At 40.4% G+C, this 16,813-nt stretch overlaps 1 protein-coding gene across 1 annotated transcript in view; it reads right to left on the bottom strand.

Moving 5' to 3' along the window:
* ptpn12 (protein tyrosine phosphatase non-receptor type 12) overlaps positions 1-670 on the bottom strand; it is an 82,911-nt gene extending 82,241 nt beyond the window's left edge. Inside the window, exon 1 of the mRNA XM_087999513.1 lies at positions 386-670. Within this exon, the coding sequence (XP_087855639.1) occupies positions 386-484 (99 nt within the window). The 5' untranslated portion in view covers positions 485-670. The remainder of the gene's footprint in view (positions 1-385) is intronic.
* Positions 671-16,813: the final 16,143 nt, after the last annotated feature.

Genomic DNA, 16,813 nt, shown 5'->3' with positions numbered 1-16,813 from the left:
CAAGACGGAGCCTGTATCAGACAGGGCTTTGCAATCGTCCAAACTACAGCTTAAAACGGTACCTCCGACTACACAGCAGAGTTCGGAACACCAAACAAATGCAGCTTTCTGGTTATTATTGTCTGAAAGTCAACGCGAAACCATGAGGGAGCGGCTTAGGCCGCACAGCCTGGAACTGGCAGTGATGGTCCTCACTCCTCCCCGGTGGGTGTTGGTTGAGAGCTGGGACAAGGGCAAAGGGTTGTTGCTAAGGCGCCGCCGCCGCCAACCCTACACCGTCAAACTCACCCAAAAAAAGAAAAAATAATCGACTCTGCCAGTTTGCCAAAGTTAATTTATCGGAAAGAAAAACATACTCGTGAGTGAGAAAAACAATTAAACTCACCATGAAGTCGCTGGCAAAGTTATCCTCCCCATTCTGGTCGCGGACTTTCATCTCCAGCACCCGATCAATGAATTTCCTCAGAATTTCGTTTTGCTCCATCTTCTCGGCACATGGGAAAACTCAAAACCGACAGACAGGATCGCACTCTTACCACCTTCGCATCTTCGGTTTTTAATTAATGTTTTTCATTTCATCGATCGAGACACCGCTGCCGTGTTTATAATTTTTAAAAAATCCTCGATTCTCAGCGTCCGGCGCCACTTTCCTCTTTTTTTCTCTTTCGCCCTCTTCCCCTTCCCCGCCCCCACGCGCCTCACCCCGCCCCTCCTCCTGTCCGTCATTGGTCCAACTCCACCATTGCGTCATGTCCCAACATAGCCAGCTGATTCGGCTATTCGACTGCCACTCATTATTACACCTGCTCACTTTTTCCAACTTGACAATGCACAGGACTCTGCAATTCTCCTGTTTCAACAGGGGCTGGGTGGTGACGTTGGATCTTTGATTGGTGAGTTTGGGTTCTTTCACGAAAGAATATGAATTTTGTTCACGAGCAGACGTTTTAGCAAACAGTTCAAAGCCACTCCATGATGTTAAAGTGGATTCTGCCAATACTTTGCCAAGAGAGGAGGATAGAGTTAGGGTGCAGGAGGTTACAGATGAGTTGTTCAGCAGGGCTCATCAATGGCATATGGAATTCAATCTGAGTAAGTGTGAGGTGATGCACTTGGGCAACAGAATATATAAATGGCAGAAATCTGTGAAGTACTAAAGTTCAGAGTAATGAAGTGCATGTCCACTGGCACCTTAAGGTAGAGGACCGGTAGATAAAGTGGTTAAGGCATAAAAGATACTTGCCTTTCCTACCTGAAGCATATAGTTTAAGACCAAGGAGGTGATGATGGAGTTGCATAAAATGTTTGTCAGACAACAGCTAGAGTATTGTGTAATTCTGGATTCCACATTATAGGAATGATGTGATTACATTGCAGAGGAGGTTTACCAGAATGTTGCCTGAACAGGAGAGTTTTAGTTGTGAGGAGAGATTGGATAGCTTGACATTGTTTTCCTTGCAACAGAGGAAACTGGGGGGGAGGGGTGAAACAATGTGATTGGGATGTATGAAATTATGAGGGGTTTAGGTAAGTTCCTTCTTGTTTTCCCTGTCTCCTTGGTGGAGTGATCAGTTAGCAGAGAGCCTGAATTTAAGACAAGGGGAAGAAGATTTAGAGGAGATGTGATGAAAAATAATTTAATCAGAGACTGGTGGAATCTGAAACTCATTGCCTGTAAGGGCAGTATAGGCAGAAACCCTCATAACATTTTTAGGTTGTATTTAGGTGTGCGCTTACAATGTTAAGGCACACAAGATTATGTACTAAGTGCTGGATAATCAAATTAGAATAATTAGTTGCTTTTGTTTGACTGAGTTTAAAATCACCACCTGGTTATAGACCAACAGGTTTATTTGGAAACACTAGTTTTCGAGACATTGCCTTTTTACCAGGTGGTTGTGATGAGAGGTGTCACAGCCCCAATTAAGAGGCAATGCCTTGAAAGCTAGTGCTTCCAAATAAACCTGTTGGACTATAACCTGGTGTTGTGTGATTTTTTAACTTTGTCCACCCTAGTCGAGCACCGGCACCTCCAAATCATGTTTGACTGGCACAGACTCAATGGGTCATTACGCCGCCTTCAGTGCTGTAGACTTCCATAACTCTTTTAACTGCATGAGGAGCGAAAGAAAGACAATCTGAGAAACATGGGAACATCACTACTTCCAAACCACTCACCATCCTCACCAAAATACTGCTGTTGTTTCAGTGTCACTGAGTCAATATGCTGAAACTTCTTCCCCAACAGCATTGGAGGTGTGCCTACAACAAATGCAGTATTTCAAGAAGGCAGCTCACCACCACTTTCCCAAGGGGAACTAGGAATGGGCAGTCAATGATGGCAATGTCAACATCCTTCAACTTTCTGAGTAAAAAGGGCAGGAAGAGGAAGCTTAAGATTTGCAACTGTACAGTGGGAACTTAATCTGCTGTAAAGAGCACAGTTTCCTCTCCTTGCTCAATTGAGCTTGAATTGATCACATGTAGAAGCAGAAATAAGCCATTTGGTCCCTCAATCTGCTTCACCATTTGATAACGTCATGGCTGATCTGACCATGGCCATCTCCCTGTCCCCTGTTACTTGATTCTCTTGTAGACTACTGTTTAAGAGAGTTTATTTTCAACAGCAGTACAACATACCTATAGACTCCCAAAATTTATATTGCCACTATTTGCCTAAATTATCTGGGTTCAGTTAAGGACAGTTTGCATCAAGCAAACAAAATTAATTTTTTGAATTGAAAAATTGAAATATGATGATGGGTTCTGTGCATGTCACTGATGCTCAGCTTGGGTCCAATCAAATCCACTGAGTTCCATACATCACTCCAGCCTTTCTCAAGAGCTGAATTTCTGACATGAAATGACAGGGCTCTCCTTAATATCAAACCAACATGCAACCAAATGTGGCACCCAAAAGCTATAACAAAACTGAAGTCAGTGGGAAACAGGAAAAATTTCCAGTGCTTGAGAATCATAGCTGGCACAAAAGAAGGTTGATGTTGGAAAACTAATTATCTCCACCTCAGGTAATTGCTGCATGTTTTACAGGACAATATCCTAGGCCAGACAATATCCTAGGCCCAACAATATAAAGATGCCTTATTCATCACTTCCCTCACCCTAAATTTACAAATTGGGCTATGTAATGACACCACATTTTGGAGGAAGGTGAGCTCAGATAGACAGCAAGTGTGTAGGTCAGATTAATACTAACAGAATGGGTGTGATCCATGTTTCAGTTGAGGCAGACATAGGGACTGGCTTGATGCGCCAACTGGAGTAAAAAGAAAATCACGGCACTTTGCTGTGGTTCAGTGGAGGACCTGCCTTTGGGCGGAGAACTCTCGAAGAAGTTCCTCATATGATGAAGCAATTCAATATTCAAGAATATCCAGCTTTAGATAAATAATATGTTTGGCATACAAATGCCAGTCAAGACTGCCTGCAACCAAAGAAATGGTTTTCCTATAATACTTAATGACATTTTTGTTGCCCTATCGTGTGTTACGAATATCTTGAAGTTGCCATTAATCAGCAATGCAAAACAAAACATCCCTTGGTTACTGGAACAGAGTTTAACTAAGATCAGAATGTCTAACCAGAGAACAAAACAATGAAATTAATTGTTTGATAGAGATGTATCAATCGGTGATGCACTTAAATAACAAATGCTAAAGAATTCTTATTTCATATTAAGCAATGAAATGGGATTCCCATTATAGGACCAACAAATGCTTTCTAAAATCCAGCAAAATACAAATACTTTGTAATAAATGCCCTTTAACGTTTAATTTTAATGTCCAATTTTGTTAATGTTGAATATATTTTCAACACATTTGTAACAAAAAGCCAGTATTTTTAGCACCTACAGAAATAATTGCTGTTTACTTTCTCCGTACTCCACTATTAATTGCAGTGGCTTAAGGACGTATGTTGTCCTCACCATGTGATTTTAATAATTTGGCCTTCCAATCAACAAATTATAAGAGTAATTTACCATGATGGAACTAAGCTGGGCTGTCCTTCTTATGAATGCTGGAACAAGGATTGAATGAAAATGTGTATTTTGACATTAATTCACATTATATTTCATACACATTCCATTTTGTAGCCCTCAGCATTCATTTACTTACTTGTTCACATTCCAATTTGATTGTTAACATGTATGGAATTTAACTTAAGTGAAGCACTAACTTGTTCATCAAAGCAAAATGACATGAATTTGCCATTGCTCAGCAACAGACAGAAGCCTCCATTAAGAGTAGGGTTATTTTGTTGGGTGGAGATAGTATGTATATTTGTTTCACATAGTTTCATGCCAGGACATGAAATTTTATTTAAAAACAAGTTATATTTGTGGTGTGAATGGGTAAGAACTGCGGCAAAGGTTTGGAAGTTGTAATCTGCGCAAGTGTGCATTTGACTTTCAATGTGGATGACATTAATGAATCTTACTGAAAATTGGAGTTATTAGAAATATATTACTATATTTATGGACATATAAATTACAACATGAAAATTAAGCCCAATCAGTATAGATTAGTGTTTGCCTGCTATGTAATGCAGGCAAACACTTTTAATGCGTTGTCTGATCATTTTGTGCCTTGTCATAATCTTTTATGCCCTTTTTCATCTCACAGCGATGCGGGTGTTGGACTGCAGATTTTTGAACAAAATAGAATGTATCTGCAAATAGACTTCTGCGAATGCAAATTCACCCTATAGAATTATGTGTGTGTGTGCGCGCGCGCATGGGAGAGAGAGAGTGTGCACGCACGTGTGGGACAGAGAGAGAGAGAGTGAGTGTGTGTGTATTTGGGAGAGAGCGCGCGCGTCTGTGTGGGAGAGAAAGAGAGTGCACGAATGTGGGAGAGAGAGAGTGTGCGCATGCGCAGGGGAGAGCACATGGGAGAGATACTTGCACACACGTGTGGGAGAGTGAGTGTGTGATGGAGGATATGCCTATGTGAGGGTGTGCGCATGGTTGTATGTGTGTGCCTAAGAGAGTGCGTGTATATGAGAGGGGGTCTGCATGAGTGGGACTATGTTAGGCAGTCGATATGACATTTTATGAATTCCTACTTTGGAAATAGAACAAGTCTCACTCACGATTGAAATACATCCAGACGCTAACCTCACACCTTTAATGCATTGTCTGAGCTGAGATGTCATCTTTTTTTATAAAATCTTAAGTTAACTCGGGAATGTGACTTGAAAGAAGTTCTGGGATTTACATATTAAGGAACCAAAACTGCAACCCATTCTACAAGATAAAAGACTTAACAGCACTCCAGATTTGTTCAATATATCGCATCAGTGTATGACCGTGTGATCTTTTGCTATAAATTCTGTGTTCTGTGATCCTACTTACCTGAAACCTTCTACTTCCAAATAAACCTGTTGGACTACAACCTGGTGTTGTGTGATTTTTAACTTTACCCTTTTTCATCTTTTGCCTATTAAATCTAATTTTGAATGTTGCCTACCCTTGGAAGTGAATTCCACAGCCTTGGAATTTCAAGGTTTTAATATACCTCCAAAACCACAGATTTCTGAAGTTTTACTATTAGTGGTTTTCAGTAAATTATTCAGTAAAATTACTAGTTTTCAAGTGCTATTTATCATTTTATTTATAATGTTGACAAATTAGAATTCTTAGAACGGCATTAAGAATTGACAGTTGCCTCCTTACATACCACTTCTCATTAGATTATTGCAGTTTCTGGGACAATATGATAAAACTATGTAAAATTGTGCAGTAAGGGGATAGAACAGAGAGACTAGATTGCTTCCAGTAGTTGAGCAGCCATAGGTACAGGACTAAATGCAAAAGGTTTAGAACTGGAGAATTTTCTCTCCAGAGTTGAAGGCTGACTGATCCTATTCCATCAAAATATTGGCACAGAGGTGGTTAAAATTTCCATTCAGACTTTCCCACCTTGATCATATGATGGTGCAATGCATCTCAAATTCCCCTGTCTTAGATTAATTTTTTCTATGCTGTACGTGTTATTTTAGTTTCTTGGCAAAATACACAAATGGTCTGGATTAAAAACAGTCACTTGCTCATCAGAGTCAATATGAAATGCAAAATTTTTTTATCTTACACAACTTTTCTCCAAATGATTAAAGACAATCTTAACTTCACTTGGAAGTTTTGATTCCAATGATTCCAATTTATTACAATGATGTAAGCAGTCTAATAATGCTACAACAATATATATGACTTGTATTAGTAAAGTCTGTACTATTGGTCATAGTTGCCAGATGCAGCATTAGCAGACTGGAGTAAAAATAACCATGTTCATCATCATCTAACGCTATCTTTAAAAAAAAAAATTCAGTCCTCGGTATACTTCTGCTGGTCTATCGACCTCTATTAAAAGTGATTCAATTCTACACAACTTCATTAGGAACACACAGCATTGAAAATCTTTGTCTGTCATCCATTCCTTTCCCATAAGTGCTTCACCCCTCACCTAGTGCTTCTTTATCCTGGATGATGTCTGTAACCATGCTTCTAGTGAAGTTAGTGGTCGTGGTTAATTCACAGTTGCAAGGCGTTTTTCAAATATGGCTGTGGTACATTGAGAGCATGTTCCATACATTTCAAACAATGCATCCAGGTGCTCCATCTGCTTATTCAGTCTGCACATTTTATAAGATTTTGTAATCAAGACCTTACTTGTTAGGGTTAAGATCTCTTGTGCAGTATATGCAGTATACTTGCATATATATAACATATATATTCCAATTACAACTATAATTTTTCTTCATATGCATTTGTTTCCTTTGTACTGCTCTCTGGTAATATTTCTGTATGACCTTTGTATTATTTTAGCTTTCCCACTTATTTACAACCTCAAAAATTAATGGTTTAATGGAGACAACATGGAGTGTGGCATGTCCTGCCATAGTGTGTCTTTTGATATCCTGGGGTAATTTTAGCATAGAGAGGTGAGGCCTGTCATTACACCATGATATTTACTCGCACTTAGGAAGTTTGTCATTAAAGCTGACCTTGTGTTGCTTTCCTTGAGCCACTTTGATTGTTGAGACTTTTCAAATTTTTTCTCAAGTGGAATGATGCACTGTTTCAAACTCTCAATGTTTAGGTATACTGCACTGAATTCCATTTATCTTGTTGCAAGCAACAACAGTGTTTTCACTTTGTTGGAATTGAAGAATGCCTCGTGCTTTAATGTGTGATCAATGTTTAATAATACTCTTGAAAATAAGAATGTTTGAAATACACTTTTTGTCCATTTTCATCAACCAGAACAATGTTGACCTTGAATGATTTGTAATTCATTTTTAAAAAATCAATTTATGGATTGAATTTCATTTATTCAGAAATGCAAACTTTTTAAAATATATGACCAAATGAAAAAAATGGGTATAGTTTTGATAAGAGGTAAAGTTTAGAGGACAATCAGTATTGGAATTTATACAAATTTACAGATCATTGAATTTATCTTTTCCATTAAAGGGTAATTTGTGAGAATAACATTGGTTTAATCTTATTTACATATTAAAATACAATGCTTTATGTTTAAATTAATTGCAGAAAACTGCATTTCAAAGATCAAGTGTTGAAGCTGCTATGCTAAAGGGGATGAACTAGGAGTTGAGAGGACTAATTTCCAGAGCAATTTATGAACTTTCTACCAAACAAAATTGTGAGAGCACCTTCACTACACACACAACAGTAATTCAGAAAGAACTCTCTCAATAGGCAGCATCTAATAAGAACATGAGCCAGTTGCTATTTCAGACCTTTTCTTCAGATTTTTCTCTGAAACAAGCATTGGACAATAAATGTCAGCCATGTCAATTATACCCTGAAAATTCGGGTGTAAGAAAATCACATTCTGAAACAGAGGTGACCATAATTCTATTACTTTTAAAATAGTGATGGAAAAGGATAGATCGGATATAAAAGTTGAAGTTCTAAATTGGAGGAAGGCCAATTTTGATGGTTTAAAGCAAGAACTTTCAAAAGTCGACTGGGAGAGGATGTTTGCAGGTAATGGGACAACTAGAAAAATGGGAAGCCTTCAAAAATGAGAAAACAAGAGTCCAGAGTTAGTATATTCTTGTTATGGTGAAGGGCAAGGCTGGTAGGTGTAGGGAACGCAGAATGACTAGAGAAATTGAGTTGCATTGCATTGTCAGCTATGTAGAACAGTCCATCTTTCGTAGTTACACTAGCACCACTCCCCACCTCTTCCTCCGCTACATTGATGACTGCATCGGCGCCACCTCGTGCTCCCGCAAGGCGGTTGAGCAGTTCATCAACTTCACCAACACGTTCCACCCCAACCTTAAATTCACCTGGACCATCTCTGACACCTCCCTCCCCTTCCTGGACCTCTCCATCTCCATTAATGACAACCAACTTGACACTGATATTTTTTACAAACCCACTGACTCCCACAGCTACCTGGATTACACCTCTTCCCGCCCTACCTCCTGCAAAAATACTATCCCGTATTGCCAATGCCTCCGCCGTATCTGCTCCCAGGAGGACCATTCCACCACAGAACACACCAGATGGTTTCCTTTTTAAAGACCACAATTTTCCTTCCCACGTGGTTGAAGATGCCCTCCAATGCATCTCATCCACATCCCGTATCTCCGCCCTCAAACCCCACCCCTCCAACCATAACAAGGACAGAACACCCCCCTCTCCCCCCCCCACCCGGTCCTCACCTTCCACCCTGCCAACCTTCGCGTAAGCTGCATTATCCGCTGACATTTCCGCCACTTCCAAACAGACCCCAGCACCAGGGATATGTTTCCCTCCCCACCCCTTTCCGCTTTCCGCAAAGACCGTTCTCTCCGTGACTACCTTCCCCTGCCATCGCCAGAATTGCAAAACCTGCGCCCACACCTCCCCCCTCACCTCCATCCAAAGCCCCAAAGGAACCTTCCACATCCATCAAAGTTTCACCTGCACATCCACCAATGTCATTTATTGTATCCATTGTTCCCGATGCAGTCTCCTCTACATTGGGGAGACTGGACGCCTACTCACAGAGCGCTTTAGGGAACATCTCTTTAGGGAACACCAATCAACCCCACTGCCTCTTGGCACAACATTCCAATTCCCCCTCCCACTCTGCTGAGAACATGTAGGTCCTGGGCCTCCTCCACTGCCACTCCCTCACCACCTGACGCCTGGAGGAAGAATGCCTCATCTTCTGCCTCGGAACACTTCAACCCCAGCGCATCAATTTGGACTTCACCAATGTGGATTTCCCCTCCCCCCACCTTACACCAGTTTCAATGTTCCAGCTCAACACCATCCTCATGACCTGTCCTACCTGCCAATCTTTCTTCCCACCTATCTGCTCCACCTTCATCTCTGACCTATCACCTTCATGCCCACCTCCATCCACCTATTGTACTCTTGGCTACCTTCTCCCCAGCCTACCCCCACCTCCCCTCCCGTTTATCTTTCCACCCCTGAGGCTCCCTGCCTTCATTTCTGATGAAGGGCTTTTGCCCGAAACATCGATTTTCCTACTCCTCGGATGCTGCCTGACCTGCTGTGCTTCTCCAGCACCACTCTAATCTAGATTCTAATTTCCAGCATCTGCAGTCCTCACTTTTGCCAAATTGAGGTTTTGATCTAGAATAAAAAGGAAGCATATGTTAGGTAGAGACAGTGGAAATCAAGTGATTTTCTAGAAAAGTATAAAAGCAATAGGAGTATAGTTCAAAGGGAAATCAGGAGAGCAAAATGGGGACATGAAATAGCTTGGACAAATAGGGTAAAGGAGAATCCAAAGAGATCTTAGAAATATGTTCAGCACAAAAGGTTAACTAAGGAGAGAACAGGGCCCCTTAAAGCTCAGCAAGGCCACTTATGAGTGGAACTGCAGGAGATATGGGAGATATTAAATGAGAATTTTGCATCAATCTTTACTGTGGAGACGGATATGGAAAATAAAGAATGTGGGGAAATAAATAAGGATATCTTGAAAAATGTCCATATTACTGAGGAAGTGGTGCTGGACATCTTGAAACATATAAAGGTGGATAAGTCCCTAGGACCTGATCAGATGTAACCTGGAACTCTGAGGGAAGTGATGGCTCGGCCCCTTCCTGAGATATTTGTATCATCGATAGCCACAGGCGGGGTGCTGAAAGACTGAAGCTTGGCTAATGTGATGCCACTATTTAAGACTTTTTTAGAGGTTTATAAAATCGTGAGGGGCATGTATATGGTAAATAGATAAGATCTTTTCCTTGTCTAGAGGACCTCGGTTTAAGTGAGAGGGGAATAATTCAAAAGGGACGTAAGGGCCACCTTTTTTTGCACAGAGGGTGGTGTGTATATGGAATGAGCTGCCAGTGGAAATGGTGGAAGCTGGTACACTTACAACATTTAAAAGGCATCTGGATGGTTATGACTAGGAAGAGTTTAAAGGTCTCTCTCTATACTTTTCATGAATTGACCAGTAGATAATTTATGAATGCTGGGTTGATTTGAATAAAACTATTGATATCATTTCCTTCAAAGAGTCTATAGTAAGAAGACCTTCAAAAGATCTAAAAAGAACATTGTTATTCCAATTTAAAGCATTTTTGATTTCATTCATTTTGGTCTGACATTCTGCCTGCTTCATTCCAAAATCACTGGGAGCAGGAGAGGCAAATCATTGAGATAATGAGAATGTACAAACTATGCATTGTCACCTCCAATGATTATATCCTGATTTTAGAATAATAATAATTGGTATAACGGAAGCCATCTCATGACAGTTGAATTGAACTATGTTAATATCTCACCTTAGTGACCGTTAATAAGCCATTTGCCCTTTATTAACGTGTCACTTACAGTATACAGGTACTAAGGTATTGAATACAGGCATGAAAATGTGTTGCTGGAAAAGCGCAGCAGGTCAGGCAGCATCCAAGGAACAGGAGAATCGATGTTTCGGGCATAAGCCCTTCTTCAGGAATGAGGAAAGTGTGTCCAGCAGGCTAAGATAAAAGGTAGGGAGGAGGGACTTGGGGGAGGGGCGTTGGAAATGCGATAGGTGGAAGGAGGTCAAGGTGAGGGTGATAGGCCGGAGTGGGGTGGGGGCAGAGAGGTCAGAAAGAAGATTGCAAGTTAGGAAGGCGGTGCTGAGTTCGAGGGATTTGACTGAGACAAGGTGGGGGGAGGAGAAATTAGGAAACTGGAGAAATCTGAGTTCATCCCTTGTGGTTGGAGGGTTCCTAGGCGGAAGATGAGGCGCTCTTCCTCCAACCGTCGTGTTGCTATGGTCTGGCGATGGAGGAGTCCAAGGACCTGCATGTCCTTGGTGGAGTGGGAGGGGGAGTTGAAGTGTTGAGCCATGGGGTGGTTGGGTTGGTTGGTCCGGGTGTCCCAGAGGTGTTCTCTGAAACGTCCTGCAAGTAGGCGGCCTGTCTCCCCAACATAGAGGAGGCCACATTGGGTGCAGCGGATGCAATAAATGATGTGTGTGGAGGTGCAGGTGAATTTGTGGCGGATATGGAAGTATCCCTTGGGGCCTTGGAGGGAAGTAAGGGGGGAGGTTTGGGCGCAAGTTTTGCATTTCTTGCAGTTGCAGGGGAAGGTGCCGGGAGTGGAGGTTGGGTTGGTGGGGGATGTGGGCCTGACGAGGGAGTCACGGAGGGAGTGGTATTTTCGGAACGCTGATAGGGGAGGGGAGGGAAATATATCCCTTGTGGTGGGGTCCATTTGGAGGTGGCGGAAATGACGGCAGATGATACGCTGTATATGAAGGTTGGTAGGGTGGTAGGTGAGGACCAGTGGGGTTCTGTCCTGGTGGCGGTTGGAGGGGCGGGGATCAAAGGCGGAGGAGCGGGAAGTGGAGGAGATGCGGTGGAGGGCATCGTCGACCACGTCTGGGGGGAAATTGCGGCCTTTGAAGAAGACAGGCATTGAATACAGGCATCTCCATCAAAATTTATCATTATCTGGTTATCATGGAGCATAAGGATATATTCTTTTTCAACATATTTGAAAAAAAAATTGAATTCCAGATAATTTGGTTATTGCTAAGCAATACAGATGTGAAGCAATTAGGTTCAACACTTAAATGCACCTCTTTCGAGGCAATATCTGCAGCAGATTACATGCCATGTTAACTAGCTCACGTGTTCTTATTAGATGCTACCTATTGTACTGATTATCTCCAATTTCTGATTTTGATTCAGAAGTTTTATTCATATTTTCCTAGGTCTCTGTCTATACTTTTCTTGAATTGATCAGTAGATAATTGATGAATGGGTTGATCTGAATAAGATCTGCAAACAATTGATACCATTTCCTTCAAAGAGTCTATAGTTATGAAGACCTTTAACAGACCTAAAAAGAACATTGTTATTCCAATTTAATATTGATTATGATATGATTACACTAAGTAAAAAAAAACATTTCCAGATGTTTCATCACCCTACTAGGTAACATCTTCAGTGGGCCTCGGGTGAAGCACTGCTGATAATTCCTGCTTTCTATTTATATGTTTGGGTTTCTTTGGGTCGGTGATGTCATTTCCTGTGGTGAAGTCACTTCCTGTTCTTTTTCTGAGGGGTTGATGGATTGGGGCTAACTCGATGTGCCTGTTGATAGAGTTCTGGTTGGAATGCCATGCTTCGAGGAATTCTCGTGTGTGTCTTTGTTTGGCTTATCCTAGAATGGATGTGTTGTCCCAGTCGAAGTGGTGTCCTTCCTTATCTGTATGTAAGGATGCTAGTGAGAGAGGGTCATGTCGTTTTGTGGCTCATTGGTGTTCATGTATCCTGGTGGATAGTTTCCTGTCTGTTTGTCCAATGTAATGTGTGTAATGGTTCTTGCACAGTATTTTGTAAATGACATTAATTTTGTTTGTTGTCTGGAGTCTTTCAAGTTCATCGGCTGCTGTTTTGGTGTATTGGTGGGCAACCACTAGTATCCTTACATACAGATAAGGAAAGACACCACTTCGACTGGGACAACACATCTATTCTAGGTCAACACATTCATGTTCAGCTTCTCTATTCCCACACCACCCCTCCAATCTTCCTGCAGGTGACTGATACTAGCTTTTATTCCAGATTTATTTAATTAGCATTCCCCAAATGGTTTAGACCTTTATCTCTTAATTCTAGTTTTGTAATGTAACCACCTCAATCCTAATATGGACAATTCTGGATGGGCTTCAAAAATTCAATGACTGCTAGAGTATAAGTCATGTAATACTCAATAGGAACTATTTTGTTGGTTGATAATTCAGGTTATTTTGTCTACATCCTTCTTATTTACAAAGTTATGAGCTAATTCCAAAAACTGATGCATTGGATCAGAGCAAAAAACTTTGTGTCCTGATAATATTTTTTTTGAACATACCAATATTAAATTTGATACCGCTGAAAATGGATGCAGAGGTTGTGATTTGTGATGTACTTGTGCCCACTAACTGCATTACAGGCAATACACCAACTTTAGTGCTGTCTCCAGTAATTTCCATGATTGCTGTGTGCAGCCAGCGTTTTCCATATCATCAAACCCATACAACAACTTTCAGTGTTGCTTACTATATTATGGCTACAAGTCTGTTACAAAATCCTCCATAGACTTAGATAGGATTGTAGCAAACAATGAATTAAGTGAGTTGTGATTCTAAATAGTGTTTTCTTCCACCAAGAAATGGATATAATGATTGTTTGGTTCCCCATGGGGGAAGAGGGCCTTGAGCCAATTTCTTCTCCCTCCTTTTCAGTCCTCACTAACTTTCTTGGATAACTTGTGGTCTCTGTTTTGAGCTGTCAAGATACTGATATTCTAACCTTTGGGATGCTTTTGCACCTTTAAGTATCTAGTTGCTGGGATTTTGCATTTGGACAATGTTGGACTTTCCACATGAGAAATCCTGTCAGGATTCCACCGTACAATAATAATGAGCCTTCATCTCAAAATTTAAGCTCAGATTCTCACACGTAACAGAGTTGTAGATAAATGTCCTGTTTCTAAAATGATCTGTGCATATTAACTTGCTAAATCTAAACACTTGCTGTTTCAGAAAGCATGTTACACAGTCAGTACTCTCCTAGTCCCTATTGAAACTTGGCTTTAGTAAATAGAATCTCATGATAACTTTAAATTTGAAACAATAAAAATACAAAAGTTTGATCTCAGTTGGGTAACGAAGGTTAAATGCCGTGATTATGACTAAACAACTGTTTGATATACTACAGCACAAGTGAATAATTTTGGCTAATTAGTGAGATTGAAATGACATTGTTCTGAGAACTAGAAAAAAAAGCCTGGGCTTCACCGCAATTCAAATTTCTCTACTGAAAATAAAAAGAAAAGTTGTTGACAAATACTCTTAAGTTCATGCAACATTTGCAGAGAGAAAACAGAGCTAATGACCCTAAAATTATCGGGATGTGGAGATGAGTTGATGGAGTGAGGTAGGGCTCATACAGATTTCCCTCCGTTTCTATGGAATTTAACAGTAGGACCTAATCACCATTATTTGCTCACCACAGCCAACTAGCTTGAAAGGCCGGAAGATGCTAGGTCTTTGGCACCAGACCATAACCAAGGAATATCGAGAAGGGAAGGAATAATTGGAGGGGTATAGGTGGGGACACCAGGAGAGATCAGGAAGAAGAGGAGTGGACTGGAGGTCACGATTGGGAGAAAGGACGGGGAAGATTATTGTTGGGGGTGCTTGGAGGACTTAGGATGGCATTGGATTGCATGGGGCATGTGGTGGTATACAAGTTTGCTTGGGAGGGGGTGGTGGCCAAAGAGTAGAGAGTAAAGCACCCCTGCTCTTCCTGGCCCATTTTACAGTAAGATGGGCATTGTGAAAATATACAATGACACTGTTATATTTCTCTGGATTAAGTGTTAATTGTATACCTTTTTGGGGTTTAATAATATTCAGGTGGACAGCATTAGTTTGGGTTACACTTGAATATGTATGGAGAGACACTTTCACACATACTGGAGTGTATTATCCATCTCCATAATGACATTTCTTCTATAACAGTTTTAATTCTAATTTGGGAAATTTCTTTCAAAGTTTTGATTTTTGTATAGTGACCATTTAACGGCCTGTCATTCATTTATTTGTTTTAATTTGGCTTTGTTGTTTTCTCAAAATATTAGGAAGTGATACCTATTTCAAGGGGAAGTTCTTTCATTAGGTGAATTAGTTTATTTGATTTACTGAAAAGTTGAACTGTTGGAGTTTTATGCTTGCAATGTTTCAACCTGTGAATACATGGAACACTGAAAGATACAGAAACTTTACCTATTTTAATTTTGTAGAACTTATTGCAATATAGTCAGTTCTGATATAATGCGATAATTCCGTTCTCGTGTGATCTAAGAATATAACGCGATCGCACATTATAAGAAAATCATGCATTACCCGCACCATTTAAATTGATGGGGCCAGATTCACGCTATAGTTAGTATAGATAAGGAAAGTTTGTGTTCTCCACATAACTGTCTAAATTCTTCAATCGCATTAAAGCCAATTCGTGTTGAAGAAACATGCATTATAACAGAACCAACTGTATAGTTTCCTATCTTAGTAGTTTGCATTGATAACTTGTAATTTAATTCGGTATTATTTGATTTTATTTATGTTTTCCTGCACTGAATAGTTTGGTTTGTTAGTGGAGTTGAGGCCAAGATGCGATCAGCCATAATTATATTAAATGGTGGAAAAGCGTCCTGCTTCATGTTCTTATGTTCTGTGTTACTTGTTATTTTCAAATGTGAAATGTAATCATTAGTGCTTGCATAAGCACAATGAACATCAGATTTGACCATGTCATCATTGAGGAACATTAGGAACAACATACGAACTTTAACAAGACACCATGCATTTCATAAATATGATGAACTTTGAAAAGTTTTGTTAATGAAACAGCTCATCAATACACCACCATATTCAATCTTGTCATTGGACTTCAATGTGGTAATTAGGCCACAAAGGACATAGAAAATAGGTATAGGAGTAGGCTATTCAGCCCTTCGAGCCTTCACCACCATTCAATACAATCATGGCTGACTATGCAATCTCAGTATCCCATTCGTCTCCTCTCCCCATTCTGTTTGATCCCTATAGCTGTAAGGGCCACGTCCAGCTCCCTCTTGAATATATCGAATGAACTGACCCCAACAGCTTCCTGTGGAAGAGAAATCCACAGGTTCACAACTCTGACTGAAGAAATTCTTCCTCATCTCAGTCCTGAATGGCTTACCCCTTATTCTGGACTGTGACCCCCTAGTTCCAGATTTCCCCAACATCAAGAACATTCTTCCTGCATCTAGCCTGCTCAGTCCCATTGGGATTTTATATGATTCTATGAGATTCCTCCCCCCCCCCCCCCCACCCATTCTTCTAAATTTCAGCGAAAACAAGCCCAGTTGATCTAGTCTGATGTTTTAAATTATATTAAATTGATTTAATTGCACTCAGTCATGATTTTTGTCTAATATGTATTCACTTTAATGCTTTATCCTAATCATCATGTTGTTATGACCATATTAGGTGTGTCCACAGAATGATCCATGAACTGAAAATTTGAATAGTTCCCTTTTAGTTTTTTGAATATTCAAATAACTATTGGCAAAGCTTTAGTTTAAACAAGTTTAAAGATTAGTCTATTCTACAACTAGTGCCAACAAGTTACAAAGCAAAGAATTGATATCGTTATTAGTTAAAGTACAGATACAAAGGTAAACTGTCAATATGGATGAAAGATGCAAGTAAGTTGCTTGAACCAGATTTGTACTACACAGGCATATCTCCATTGTCTGGGAACT

The sequence above is a fragment of the Chiloscyllium plagiosum genome, unplaced genomic scaffold, assembly GCF_037043375.1.
Source record: "Chiloscyllium plagiosum isolate Xiang-an unplaced genomic scaffold, Cpla_swu_hap1 HiC_scaffold_23, whole genome shotgun sequence".
NCBI lineage: Eukaryota > Metazoa > Chordata > Chondrichthyes > Orectolobiformes > Hemiscylliidae > Chiloscyllium > Chiloscyllium plagiosum.
Note: the sequence above shows the minus strand (reverse complement) of the source record. Positions and strands in the feature narration are given on the sequence as shown.